This window comes from Pimephales promelas, chromosome 24 (genome assembly GCF_988280905.1).
Source record: "Pimephales promelas chromosome 24, fPimPro1.hap1.1, whole genome shotgun sequence".
In the NCBI taxonomy this organism is placed as follows: Eukaryota; Metazoa; Chordata; class Actinopteri; order Cypriniformes; family Leuciscidae; genus Pimephales; species Pimephales promelas.
This window is the reverse complement of record NC_142792.1, coordinates 24779847-24795360: the sequence shown is the minus strand read 5'-3', so window position 1 is coordinate 24795360 and position 15514 is coordinate 24779847. Positions and strand designations below refer to the sequence as shown.

Here is a 15514-nt window from a genome sequence, read left to right as displayed (position 1 = left end):
TTCACAAAGAAAATTAATTTAACATTTAATTTAATTTTGAAGAATAATATCGATCTGCCTTTTTGAATTAATTGATTATGATGATTTAACATTTAACATTACCTTACAATTGGTAAAATTGCGTGAAAATCAGTCTGGTATTCAGTGAGATGATTCATTAAATGTGCTGACAGCTCATATCACCTGCTATACAGATTACACTGAGCAGAGCGAATGACCGGTTTAAGATGGCGGCCCCAATGGCTCGTCCATGCCAATAGGAATCGGTCGATAGGGCGTCTATCTATATGATGTATATGATGTAATGAACTAGTTTTACAACAAAATGAAACATCATTGAACTTACTTAAGCTGGACTCTGACATTATTTTCTTCTGGAAACAAACTTTGTTGCATCATTTTTATTGTAAAAAGCACTGTATAAATAAATGTGACTTTACTTCACAAAGAATTTGAGACAAAAACTAAACAAAGAAGTATGAAATCCTTTAACTTCTCATTACACAGACACATATAATTTTTGAGGAAAACTCCAACCTTTTAGGACACAAATTTTCTTTGTGAATGAATAATGTATCATAAATAAATAAATGTTTTTCCTTAAAATACAGGGTTCATAAGTCATTGCCCCCCTATGTTAAATTCCCATAGAGTCGGGCAGATTTTTATTTTTAAAAGCCAGTAATTTCATGGATCCAGGATAATATGCATCCTGATAAAGTTCCCTAGGCCTTTGGGATTAAAATATCCCCACATCATCACACACCATTCACCACACCTAGAGATTGGCATGGGGTACTTTCCATAAGATCATCTTTCAATGCAAATCAAACCAGCTATTAGGCTAACTGAAGTAAAACTATGCCAATCTCAAGGCATGGTGGAAGGTGTGTGATGATGTGGGTCTATTTTAATTCCAAAGGCCAAGGGAACTTTATCAGGATGCATATTATCCTGGATCCATGAAATAACTGGCTTTTAAAAATAAAAATCTGCCTGACTCTATGGGAATTTAACACAGGGGTGTCCTGACTTATGCACCCTGTATTTTAAGGAAAAACATTTATTTATTTATGATACATTATAAATTCACAAAGAAAATTGGTGTCCTTAAAGGTTGGAGTTTTCCTCATTTTTCTAATTAAGGCATTAAGATCAACATCCAAAAGATGATTTTTTTATTCCTCTTTTTAGGCAACTTTAGCATGGGGGTCAAAACTTATTCACTCCACTGTGTGTATATATATATACAGTATTTGGAATTAAGTAGGCTAACATTTGATCTTATTCATTTACTTTAGGTTGTACCTTGCAGTCATGCATTACAATGAAAATGCAGACCATGAGATATATATACGTATATATATATATATATATATATATATATATATATATATATATATATATACTGTATATAATTTCTTTTACTTACATTTGATCTTATTCATTTACTTTAGGTTGTACCTTGCAGTCATACATTACAATGAAAATGCAGACCATTAGCAGGCAACAACATCAGCAGGACAAGCTATGTACAGGGTCGATTTCCCAAAGTCAAGGGTGAATACACTGCCACTTTAAACAGCACCTTTAGATGGTATGTTATAAAATGAATTTTATTTAAACACATCTACAAATACACTTTACACATAGTGACACATTTGAGATGTTCTAAAGGGGCAGGTTGTATATCAAAATGAATGAATATAATATAAATTTCTTCTGTATGCTATGCTTTACAGAAAATGTGAATGAACTGATGAAGCTCGTCTTTGAACAGGTGTTTGCAGAACCCACACCATTTGCAGGAACTCAGTTTGAAAAACCTTTAACGGAGGAAGATATTGTCCACCATGTCTCAAGCTTTAGTCAAGGGGTGGTCGAAATCCAACAAACTGTCCATCCGGATCAGGAAACTCCTGCTGAATCCGGAGCACAACACAGGATGGAAGAACAACCCTGATTTTCCGTCCTAAATAGCCCCAGCACCAGCTGACGAAGCTTCGTTGGGCGACAGAACGGTACCGCCTGTAAAGAGAGTGGTGGACACAATTAACATGCAAGATAAAACAGTAAAAAATATGTACATATATTAAATTATTTGAGATACAATTAATTTTTTCTAATATTTTGAAGAAAAGCATTCATGTCTTAATTAGTTTTTTTGCAGTGGTGTCATGAAATTAAATTTATATTGGTTTACAAAATAAAGTAATAAAATTGTATAAAAAGACTTACGCTTCTTCTGTTCTACGCTTCAAATTTCCATAATCAGCTTTGTAAATGTTTAAAATGTTCTGCAGGGTGTAAGGATTCAAACAGTTCGGTTCGAAGCCTGGGTGGTGTGTGATGCATTTCAGAGGCCCTGAAACCTGATTCATTCGTCTTAAAACCTAAGGAAGACAAGCCACCAACTATTTATAATACTGTCAAAATTACAAGAGTAAAAGCAACTCATTTCAACTCATCAAATGACATCTTTCTTTAACCCTTGTGCATCGTTATGGACATTTGTGTCTTTTTTAGTTTAGTTTAGTGAACATTTTGCCTGTGCACAACTTTTGCACTAGGTACACCCAGGACCTTAAAGTATTAGTTCACTTTTGAAAAAACGTTTGCTGATAATTTACTCACCCCCATGTCATCCAAGATGTCCATGTCTTTCTTTCCTCAGTCGAAAAGAAATTAAGGTTTTTGATGAAAACATTCCAGGATTTTTCTCCATATAATGGACTTCAATGGGAACCAGACGGTCCAAGGTCCAAAAGACTGTTAATAACAGTTTCAGATGCAGCTTCAAATGTCTTTAAACGACACCAGACGATGAATAAGGGTCTTATCATGCGAAACGATCTGTTATTTCAAAACTTATTCCAAAAATGTAACTTTTCTAAGGACAAATGCTAGCATTGCTCCATTCTGTGAGGCGAGTTTGTAACGTCACGTAATACGTAATTACCTTCAAAAGGTCACGGGCGACGTAGCTAGAAGTACAGAGTCAAAGTGTTTACAAGTTGAACGCATAGGTTGAACGTGCAAACTAACTCAAACGCCGTTTACAAAAAAGGAATTAAAAGGTAAAACAACGATGTCGGACGATTTTGATTCTGTACTTCCGGCTACGTCGTCCGTGACCTTTTGAACGTAATTACGTATTACGCGACGTTGCAAACGCGCCTCACAGAATAGAGCAAGGCTAGCATTTGTCCTTAGAAAAGTTACATTTTTGGAATAAGCTTTGAAATAACCGATCGTTTCGCATGATAAGACCCTTATTCATCGTCTGGTGTCGTTTAAAGACATTTGAAGCTGCATCTGAAACTGTTATTAACCGTCTTTTGGACCTTGAACCGTCTGGTTCCCATTGAAGTCCATAATATGGAGGAAAATCCTGGAATGTTTTCATCAAAAACCTTAATTTCTTTTAGGTTCCCATTCCCTGCATTATATGACTGACAGACAACACCAGTTTGACAGAAAAATATCAAAATTGAAAATACTGGGGAAACAAAGACACCTACATTTTGGATGCCCTTGAGGTAAGATAAAACATATCAAAAATTAATTTCAAAGTCAACTATCTCTTTAAGGACAAAAATGTTCCCATTAAAATGGCAATATTTAATACCATGTTTTCATTCGAGCAAGTCACGCGGACAACAATCTGAACATCCCACGAGTAGATCATCCCTTGAGTACATCTAGAGCAATTAACGCGACGCGAATATACCCTTTGCTTTTGGTGTGAATACATTTTCAAAATACTGTTCATTAATCATTTCAGAAACGTAAACCTTTATTCTTAACCTTTGGGAATTTAAAATTTCAAACCTGAAGTGTTATTGGGAGTTATTACACAACTTTTGAACTTTTGTGACTTAAAAAAAGTCCTCCTTCTCTATCCATTTAATGGCTCGTTTCCACCGAGTACAGTACAGTACGGGTCGGTAAACCATGATCCGGCTTACCAACAGTACCCTTACATGATAGGCGTGGTGTTTGCCGGAAAGAAGCGATCGACGTCATTTTCACGCGAAGAAAGCGAGGTAGTAAACAACAATGGATGACAGACAGCAGATCTTGTTCTTGCTTCTCGGCATGTTTGTCACAAGAAACAAACGCTGGCATTAGGCGTTTCTCAATACCAAGTAACTTACACAAAGCCGAGTCAGCCAGGATGACTCCAGAGGACGCGAGTCCAGTAATCCTGCTAATGGACCAGCGTGTTCTTGAATGCGCCACTCAGCTCGCTCTGCTACTCTGGTTATCTCAGGGTACATTTTAGGCAACAATTAAACGAAATATGTTATAAAACACCACTCTGCTTCTTTTCGATTTCATTTAAATACATTTTAAACATTATAAGCACAAAGAATGTGGTTCGACGCATAGCCTATTGTAAAGTAAAAGGTACAAAAAGATATACAGTAAAGCTTTAATAACATAAAGCAAACAATTCAGTTAAATACACAAATTCAGCGCTCAAATATATGAAACTTCACTTAGCCTTCTGCCAAAACTATTGGCCAGGGAACGAATTATAGATTCATGAGACCAAAGATCACCTGTTGGGTTTATACAAGACGAATTAGATCTCATGTTTAACCACTACAGAGACGTCAGAGTCAGCGGCAAGCATCAGAACGACTAGCCGAGGAAAGGCTGTTCCAGGCGGGGGACACGAGCGCGAGCGTCCGGTGATCGCTTGGAATGGATCTCATTATCAATCAAATTATCATTAATCTATAAATAAACCACAGATTTCAGCTTTAAAAACTATATTCTCGCCTGAAAACTCTTAAAACTACATTTTGTGACACAATAACAGTAGTATTATTTCAACTATATATTAAAAAAATGGCGCTTCTAATGCCCTTGTAGCACGCACAAGTGACGATACTCTGTCAACCAATCACCGTTCTGCAGTGAGTCTAGCTCCACCTTTTAGTACCCTTTCACTGTGCTAGGTACCCCAACGGAAGGGTACCCAAAAAGTGGTACGGTACGGTTTGGCTTTTTGCTACCATTCACAACTTTTGACAGTGCAAATGCAAATAATTGCTTACCGAACCGAACTGTACCGTACCGCTTAGTGGAAACGAGCCATATCTCTTTTTCCTTGTTTTCTCCAGTGCATAGTGAACAAAAGAACACACTATAATATGTAAATGAACAGCTCTGGAGAGAGGATGGATGATTTAAAGTGTTGCCTAATGTTCAAGTTCAGATTGTGTGTATTGTGAGATTGATTTGTTTTGCAGATTCGCATGAAACAGTTAGTGTATGCATGAGTCACTAAGGCAGGATTTCTCAAATTTTAGCTTTTAGATTTCAAAGTTCTCAGGATACAAACAATTAACTGAACTTTTCATCTGTCATGTGAAACTGGGTCATGTGGAAAGTGACCATGTCACTTGAAGTGTCTTTGCATGAAGTTTTACTTTAGGGCAGTGCAAATAAGGTGTGGCCCCTTTAAGATCTGTGCGCTCCTTGTTGAACTGTCGGCAGTATTGTATTGTATGTGCCGTGTGCCTCAAACACCCCTTTTACGGTCTATGCGACCACCCTATGTATGCGGGTAATTCCAGTTTGATGCTAATTTTTATCTTATTTTGTTTATTAAGTAACGAATACACGAGTTCGATTTGGGAATAAAGTGCGAGTTGTGAGATGCCAATCGTCTCCGTGAGTCTGTCTGGCCTCTGCATGCAATAACTTCAGTTGTGTGCTATCCCTATTCTTCCTGAAGCAACATGTTAACTGTAGCCTACTTCAGTTTCTGTGCGGGGACACCGCCTTCACCTGCCATCATGTCTATCGGGTTAAACTTTCCGCGACTGCACAACTGGGCTATAGGTTGCCAGGTTGAGGAGACAAACGGGTTGAAATTGTACATGGTCTGTGGATTGTCTGAATATAATGCATTTAATCAAATCTGGCAACTGGTCAACATTCATATTGGCTCGATTATTAAAATGGTGAATCTATTTTTCTTTTGTTGCTTGAATATTAAGGAGACAGACCGCATTAGTTTATTACCCACTGTCACTTTAAGACATCAGATCATGTCCAATGACATACGGATCCAATTGCACTGATGCACATCCGATACACTCACAACTGTTTAAGACATAACCGACAGTTTACTCGAATACTCTCCAAAACGGACATTTAAACAAAATGTTGTGTATTTGTCCATTCAAACACGAAAGAGCGCTCAATTCAGTCCTTGCGTGCTGTGTATTGTGCATGGCTGCACGCTTCATGTACATCTACCCGCGGGGTAGATCAGCACGTTACAGTACAAATGTGCACATCTACAACAAACGCAGGGCATCAGTTCTGACTGGATCGCTACTAGGGTTGGGTATCGAGAATCGAGTATCGATTGGAACCGGGACTAACTTTTCATTTTTCCCGGAATCGTTCAAAAGTTAAAATTTCGATTCCTAGTTTCGATATTCACAGTCCGCCGAGCGGAAGAAGAAACCGCTGAACAACACCAACGAAGAAGCGTCTACCGGAAGTGTTGGCATAACCGCGCGAGTCGAACATGAGTAGCTTACGTCGGCGATCCAAGGTGTGGCTTCACTTTTCTAAAAATAACGAAATCTCTGCAAAATGCAAAATTTGTGACAGAAGGAGTATTTCCTTCAGAAAGACCGTTGGTTAGCAAGGTTAGCTAAACTGTTTTGACCCTGCCTCTTAAAAGAATCGGAATCGAGAATCGTTGGGAACCGGAATCAAAACAAGAAATCAGAATCGGAATCAGAATCGTTCAAATTCAAACGATACCCAACCCTAATCGCTACCCAGATCATCACTATCTAACATTTCCATCTAGTTTTTATTCATTGACGAAAATGTCAATATATTTTTTATTTAGTTATCGTCTCGTTTTCGTCGGTGAAAAAATGTCAATGGCGAATCATTTTCGTCATTATTTTCATCAATGAAATTAACACTGGTCTGGGATCATCACTTGTCAAGTTCTGAAAGCATGGTTCAAGTCATGTTCCTCCTCATTCGCTCATTCATTGTAGACATTTTAGCCTAGCAATATAGCTTATAGATAACGTAAGTAATCTCTATAATATTATAGATAACTGTAGTCTGGTTTTATTTGCTTATTTCTGATCAACAAATAATCTAGAAATTATTATGTGCAAACACCGCTACTGAGGTGACCGGATGGACCTTTCTGTTGACAGTTGGGAGAGATCACAATAAACCACAGGATATTTACCCAAAAAAATAATGCAAAATTCAGTGTGGTCAATACGACCGTCTATGGCCGAAATAGTTAAAAATGTTCTTGTTTAATTTGTTTTGCCTTACGTTTACACAACTTAGTTTATATGAAAAGAATTTTATATGAAAATACGGACTTTTAGGAAAAGTCAGGTACCAGAAGGATTTTATTATTTTTTTCAACAAAGTTATTGTAGATATAAAATTCAAAACGGTCAAAATGAGGGACAGAGTACACAGCTTTATTACTTGAGTAAAAGTACAGATAACCCTTGCTAAATTTTACTCAAGTACAAGTAAAAGTACTACAATCAGATCTCTACTTAAGTAAAAGTACTGAAGTACTTGTTTTTAAAAGTACTTGAGTATCAAGAGTACATTTTCTAAATATTGCATTACAACTGCCACAGTGCTTACATTTCTTGTACAGAAACGTCCTAAATGGAGTTATGAAAAATGTTAATGTCAGTACCTTGGAGAATGTAAAAGGAATTGAGTGTAAAAATCAAGTCATATTCATCTTTTTACCATGTTGCTTTATTTAACTTTTAAGAAAATTTCTGAAAATTCAGAAAATTGAAATAGTCTGGGGAGGTGGAGCCACGGGTTGGCACATTCCCTGGATAGACCTGCTGCGTCTTCATCCATTGTTTTGTCCATGGTTTCGTCTCTTATCTAAATCTGACCGAGTTGACTTTGGCGCAAAACAGAAGGTGATTGCTGATAGGCTGTCCCAATCAGTGGCGCTTGCACAATCCAATCACGTTTGAGAGGGAAACAACAAATTGAGGGTTTCCGAGATTTTTCTTCTTTCCATTTTTTTTTTTTTTTTTTAGAAGTAGTTACTTTTTACTTACGGTTATGGATAGAAATGTAGTGAGTACAATATTCTCAAATGTACTTAAGTATAGTCACGAGTACTCCCCAAAAATGATACTCAAGTAAAGTACAGATCCTTCAAAATTGTACTTAAGTATTGTACTCTAGTAAATGTACTCTGTTACTGTCCGGCTCTGCCGTTATGACCATTCTAGTGTTATAAATTGACACACAAGGGTTAAATTATGTGTATGTGTTCGTGTGTGAACATTTTCCAAATAGAAGATTGGTTTAAATACACACACACACACACACACACATATATATATACTGTATACACATACATTTGTTTTTATGTAGTAATTGATTTATTGCAGTACCTTTGGTATTTCCACGCAGCAGACATTTTCAACTCCAATGGGCATCCGATTACAGTTTTCACATCTGCACCTAAATAAACCACAAAAATAAACCAGTTTGTTTTTAAACTGTATTTTATGTTATCTCTTCAGGCAGTGGCGTGCACAGCCCTCCTCAGGGGCAGGAAGGACCAAAAAGGGCAACAACAAAAAGAGTTCCTTTTTCTATCCTTTCTTTCATTCCTTGGCATTTTAGGAAAAGATGTTGATACAAGAAGAATGCATAACACATCAAACGAAAATGGGGATACAATGATAATATTGCCAAATATTATTTACTTTACCAAACAAAACAGTGAGAATCAAGTTTTCACTTTCAAGAATATTTTTGGTGATGTTGAAAAATGTATGTTTTGTGCATAAAAGTGTTAGCTATCATGAAATCAGTCACACTTTACAATAAGGTTTCATTGATTCAGTTTGATAACTTGAACTTTGCGTCTACCCCATTTATTAATCTTAGTTCAAATTAATTTCAGCATTTACTCAAAACATTGATAACATTAGTTAATGCACTGACTGACATAACATGAACAAACAATTAACAGTTGTATTATTATTAAATAAGATTAACAAATGTGTTGCTCATGGTTAGTTTAAATGGATAATAAACAAATTAACCTTATAGTAAAGTGTTACTATGAAATCAAATATATAAATTCCTTATAATTTAGAGTTGGACTTAAGATTTCATATAGATGTAGGACATGAAGTCATTGCAGTAAAGAAGATAAATTAAACAGTTATAATAATACATCTTAAAAGGTAAGTGATAACTTACCACTGTGAAACGTTCTGCTGAAGTCGCGCTAGGAAAGGTTCCGATTCATCCTGTTGGTCATCAGCATCAGGATCCGACTCAGGCTCAAACTGATATGGTTTAAATACTGATGACATAATTATTAATGTATTAGTATAATTGACATTATAATTGCTTTGTAAGCTAAAGCACACAATTATGGAAAGGGGGCATTACGAACTGAATCAGCTGGCCAATCAGAGCACACTGCGCTTTTTGGAAGGAGAGGCTTTGTAGAAGTTTGCATTTTAGAAAGAGGAGCTACAATAATGTACAGTATAGGGGCTTTCGCACCGGGTAGTTCTAGGAACTAGCCACCAGGGTGCATCCTCAAGAACTAATGGTTCCCTTAGGAACGTTTTCCTGGTTGCATTCGCACCGCCAGGTTATTAGATAGCGCTGTTATACATAGAAAGTAGACCGTATATGATAAGGTATTAGCGCATGCCTTGTTGATATCCAGGGATGATAGCTGGGATAATTTGAAAGCAGAAATACATAATCATGTTTCTCTTGGTTCCCTCAAAGTCATGTTGGATTTTCTACACAGTGTATTGGTTAAGATATGGAAGCTTGTTTCCGCCACTGAATAAAAAATAATTGCGACTTTTTATCTCACAATTAAAGTCGAAATTGATATACTCGAGATATAAAGTCAAAATTGGGTGATATAAAGTCAGAATTGCGAGATATAAAGTCAGAATTGGGTTATAAAGTCAGAATTGATATAAAGATATATTGATATAGAGATATAAAGTCAGAATTGGGTGACATAAAATCAGAATTGGGTGATATAAAGCCAGACTTGCGAGATATAAAGTCAGAATTGGGTGACATAAAATCAGAATTGGGTGATTTAAAGTCAGAATTGGGTAATATAAAGTCAGAATTGGGTAATATAAAGTCAGAATTGGGTAATATAAAGTCAGAATTGCAAGATATAAAGTCAGAATTGCAAGATATAAAGTCAGAATTGCGAGATATAAAGTCAGAATTGCGAGATATAAAGTCAGAATTGCGAGATATAAAGTCAGAATTGTGAGATATAAAGTCAGAATTGATATAAAGATATATTGATATAGAGATATAAAGTCAGAATTGTGAGATATAAAGTCAGAATTGGGTGACATAAAATCAGAATTGGGTGATATAAAGTCAGAATTGAGTCAGAATTGCAAGATATAAAGTCAGAATTGCGAGATATAAAGTCAGAATTGCGAGATATAAAGTCAGAATTGGATGACAAAATCAGAATTGGGTGATATAAAGTCAGAATTGCAAGATATAAAGTCAGAATTGCGAGATATAAAGTCACAATTGGGTGACATAAAATCAGAATTGGGTGATATAAAGTCAGAATTGAGTCAGAATTGCAAGATATAAAGTCAGAATTGCGAGATATAAAGTCACAATTGGGTGACATAAAATCAGAATTGGGTGATATAAAGTCAGAATTGAGTCAGAATTGCAAGATATAAAGTCAGAATTGCAAGATATAAAGTCAGAATTGCGAGATATAAAGTCACAATTGGGTTATAAAGTCAGAATTGATATAAAGATATATTGATATAGAGATATAAAGTCAGAATTGTGAGATATAAAATCAGAATTGGGTGATATAAAGTCAGAATTGAGTCAGAATTGCAAGATATAAAGTCAGAATTGAGTCAGAATTGCAAGATATAAAGTCAGAATTGCGAGATATAAAGTCAGAATTGCGAGATATAAAGTCAGAATTGGGTGATATAAAGTCAGAATTGATATAAAGATATATTGATATAGAGATATAAAGTCAGAATTGTGAGATATAAAGTCAGAATTGGGTGACATAAAATCAGAATTGGGTGATATAAAGTCAGAATTGAGTCAGAATTGCAAGATATAAAGTCAGAATTGCGAGATATAAAGTCAGAATTGGATGACAAAATCAGAATTGGGTGATATAAAGTCAGAATTGCGAGATATAAAGTCAGAATTGGGTGACATAAAATCAGAATTGGGTGATATAAAGTCAGAATTGAGTCAGAATTGCAAGATATAAAGTCAGAATTGCAAGATATAAAGTCAGAATTGCGAGATATAAAGTCACAATTGGGTTATAAAGTCAGAATTGATATAAAGATATATTGATATAGAGATATAAAGTCAGAATTGTGAGATATAAAATCAGAATTGGGTGATATAAAGTCAGAATTGAGTCAGAATTGCAAGATATAAAGTCAGAATTGAGTCAGAATTGCAAGATATAAAGTCAGAATTGCGAGATATAAAGTCAGAATTGCGAGATATAAAGTCAGAATTGCGAGATATAAAGTCAGAATTGCAAGATATAAAGTCAGAATTGCAAGATATAAAGTCAGAATTGCGAGATATAAAGTCAGAATTGCGAGATATAAAGTCAGAATTGCGAGATATAAAGTCAGAATTGCGAGATATAAAGTCAGAATTGCAAGATATAAAGTCAGAATTGCAAGATATAAAGTCAGAATTGGGTGATATAAAGTCAGAATTGGGTGATATAAAGTCAGAATTGCAAGATATAAAGTCAGAATTGAGTCAGAATTGCGAGATATAAAGTCAGAATTGCGAGATATAAAGTCAGAATTGCAAGATATAAAGTCAGAATTGCAAGATATAAAGTCAGAATTGCGAGATATAAAGTCAGAATTGCGAGATATAAAGTCAGAATTGCGAGATATAAAGTCAGAATTGCGAGATATAAAGTCAGAATTGCAAGATATAAAGTCAGAATTGCAAGATATAAAGTCAGAATTGCGAGATATAAAGTCAGAATTGCGAGATATAAAGTCAGAATTGCGAGATATAAAGTCAGAATTGCGAGATATAAAGTCACAATTGCGAGATATAAAGTCAGAATTGCGAGATATAAAGTCAGAATTGCAAGATATAAAGTCAGAATTGCAAGATATAAAGTCAGAATTGCGAGATATAAAGTCAGAATTGCGAGATATAAAGTCAGAATTGCGAGATATAAAGTCAGAATTGCGAGATATAAAGTCAGAATTGCAAGATATAAAGTCAGAATTGCAAGATATAAAGTCAGAATTGCGAGATATAAAGTCACAATTGGGTTATAAAGTCAGAATTGATATAAAGATATATTGATATAGAGATATAAAGTCAGAATTGATATAAAGATATATTGATATAGAGATATAAAGTCAGAATTGATATAAAGATATATTGATATAAAGTCAGAATTGGGTGATATAAAGTCACAATTGCAAGATATAAAGTCAGAATTGCAAGATATAAAGTCAGAATTGCAAGATATAAAGTCAGAATTGGGTGATATAAAGTCAGAATTGCAAGATATAAAGTCAGAATTGCGAGATATAAAGTCAGAATTGCGAGATATAAAGTCAGAATTGCGAGACATAAAGTCAGAATTGGGTAATATAAAGTCAGAATTGCGAGATATAAAGCCAGAATTGCGAGATATAAAGTCAGAATTGCGAGATATAAAGTCAGAATTGCAAGATATAAAGTCACAATTGCAAGATATAAAGTCACAATTCGGAGAAAAAAAAGACAGAAGCGCGACTTTTTATCTCACAATTCTGACTTTTTTTTCCACACAATTGGCTTTATGCACAGCTGTACTACTTCCTGAACTTAAGCCAGCTCCTTTGTTTCCTGTCTGCCATTATTGGGCAAATTGATTAATTCAGGTGTGCCTGACCTCAGTAGTCACGGCAACAATAATCAGACACACCTGAATTAATCAAGTTTGGCCAATAATGGCAGACAGGAAACAAGGAGCTGGCTTAAGTTCAGGAAGTAGAGCTGTGCATAAAGCCAATTGCGAGTTTACATCTCGCAATCCTGACTTTATAACACATAATTGTGAGTTTATATGTAGAAATTCTGACATCTTTTCTCAGAATTGTGAGATATAAACTCGCAATTGCGACTTATCAGGCCAATTCTAAGGGGAAAAAAAATACTAACTTTTTTCCCCCTCAGAATAGTTAAAATCTCACAATTCTGACTTTATATCACGCAATTCTGACTTTATATCTCGCAATTCTGACTTTATATCTCGCAATTCTGACTTTATATCTCGCAATTCTGACTTTATATCAATATATCCTTATATCAATTCTGACTTTATAACCCAATTCTGACTTTATATCATGCAATTCTGACTTTATATCTCGAAATTTCTGACTTTATATCTCGCAATTCGGACTTTACATCTTGCAATTCTGAGAAATTAATTCAGAATTGCGAGATGTAAACTCGCAATTGTGAGAAAAAAAGTCGGAATTGCAAGATAAAAAGTCGCAATTAACTTTTTTATTTTTCATTCTGTGGCGGAAACAAGCTTCCATATTAAGAGGCCCATCTATCACAGTTTTCCATGTTCGCAGACGCAGAGTTAATTATTGGAGTCAATATATATAATACTGTTTCCACAGCTTTTTTAAAATGGCAGGTGCTGCTGTTTCGCACGCATTCGAAAAAATGTCGAAACTTCTAATGTTACTCAAAATATTTGTTTTAAGCTTCTTCTGTATTATTCTTTCCTAAATCGATGTCTGACTCCATGTCATAATATGTAGGCTATGTTCAATTCTGAAGCATTAGTATTTGACTGATCATGAGATCTCAATGTCTGTCCACATGAGGGACCCGCTCAATATCAAAATAAAAACACTTTAACTAGGACACTCATATGACACTCTTCAAAAGGTATTATTTATTTTATTTTTAGAGGAGGATACTTTAATGGGGTTCAAATTACCGAGTTCAGCTTTGAGAATGAAACCAACCTGTTTGTCCCACAGTGAATGCTTCTTCAATCATCATGTCTTCACTTTCCTCTTTAGTAAATGTTTGTTCTTTAGTTTCTTCTTGTTTCACAGTGAATGCTTCTATCTTCGTTTCTTCACTCTCCTCTTTAATAAACCCCATCTTTGTCTGATCCTCGGTGTCTTCTTGTTTCACAATGAATGCTTCTATGTTCATTTCTTCACTCTCCACTTTAATGAATGTCATCCTGGTTTGTTCCTCAGTTTCTTCTGGGTTCACACTGCACACTTCTTCAATCTTGATTTCTGCACTCTCCTCTTTAACAAATGCCATATTTATAATAGTGTATCTCGTGGATCTGTGTCGCTTCAATTTGTCCTGTTTGAGATGAGAATAATTAACAGCAAGAAAAATTAATCCAAACTAAATCTCTGGGTCTCAATCAGAGGGATTACCCCCAGCAGTACAAATGATTACAGTATTATATATTTTTGCTTTGAATCCAATAAACCTCTGTTGTGTTTGTACTGTAGTGTTTTGCATCAATATACACTTTGTTCAATGATTCCTCTGTGTATTCTCTCTACTACTGCAGTACTTTTACAGAGATGTATATTTTACTGTACATGTAGTACCATAATGAAACTTGTATCATCTATTTTGTTCTACAATATTTAATGATAGTACAAACAATGACTCAGTGAAACTATCGGTTGCTTGTGTGTTGGTATAGTTATGTTTCAATGGTGTTTCACAGTAAATTTGTTTTTTTTTTTAACCAATGATTGTGCTAGTGCAAGATTTCTTTAAAGATGTGAATGCACAATACAATGTTTTGAACATTAGACAGCCTGTGTTACAAGTGATAACCGTTTGAGTTTTGAAAAATGACATCAAGGTTCAGAAAACATAGCAAAGAGATTGTAAAAACTGTAATAATAGAACACAAATTATACATAAAAGTTTAAACTTGGTACGATTATATTATAGTTAGATTACCTACTTACTGTATCTACCGGTCAGCATGCGGTGATTCGAGCTATTTGAATCAATGATTCGTTTCGTATTGAATATGATTCAATTGACTCGGAGTATCAAAAAGATCCATTATCCCGTGATAACTTTCTCCATTGAACGAATTTGTTTTACGATAATTTGATTCACGATATACGGCGCTTTTTTTTATTACTCATGTGTGGATGCACTTAACTCACCAAATAAACGTTAATTAATTACAGATAAACAATGCGATGGTACATTTAATGCAGAATACATTATTTGTAATAATTATAAAAATCGACTGAACGAATTGTATCGATTCAAACACGTGAAATGCTTAAAAACACAAACCTTTCTTCAGAGGGATGATCACAACGCTTGCGGCGCAGACTTATGACATCACACAGTCAGACCCAAAATAGAAGTCCCGTTCACACGTTGCTGTCTAAAA

The 15514-nt window shown here is 35.1% G+C and overlaps 1 protein-coding gene across 3 annotated transcripts; it reads right to left on the bottom strand.

Moving 5' to 3' along the window:
* Positions 1–1597: 1597 nt before the first annotated feature.
* Positions 1598–15493, bottom strand: LOC120465277 (uncharacterized). 3 transcript variants are annotated; one of them, XM_039654944.2, is made up of 6 exons: positions 15415–15493; positions 14085–14442; positions 9271–9376; positions 8451–8520; positions 2239–2393; positions 1598–2028 (listed from the first exon to the last, which is right to left on the bottom strand). In XM_039654944.2, exons 2-6 carry the CDS (start codon positions 14395–14397, stop codon positions 1866–1868), a joined length of 807 nt encoding a protein of 268 aa, XP_039510878.2. In that variant the 5' UTR covers positions 14398–14442; positions 15415–15493; the 3' UTR covers positions 1598–1865. The 3 variants fall into 3 exon arrangements, with proteins under 3 accessions (XP_039510878.2, XP_039510881.2, XP_039510879.2); XM_039654947.2 differs by lacking the exon at positions 15415–15493 and adding an exon at positions 15064–15348; XM_039654945.2 differs by lacking the exon at positions 15415–15493 and adding an exon at positions 15072–15347.
* Positions 15494–15514: the final 21 nt, after the last annotated feature.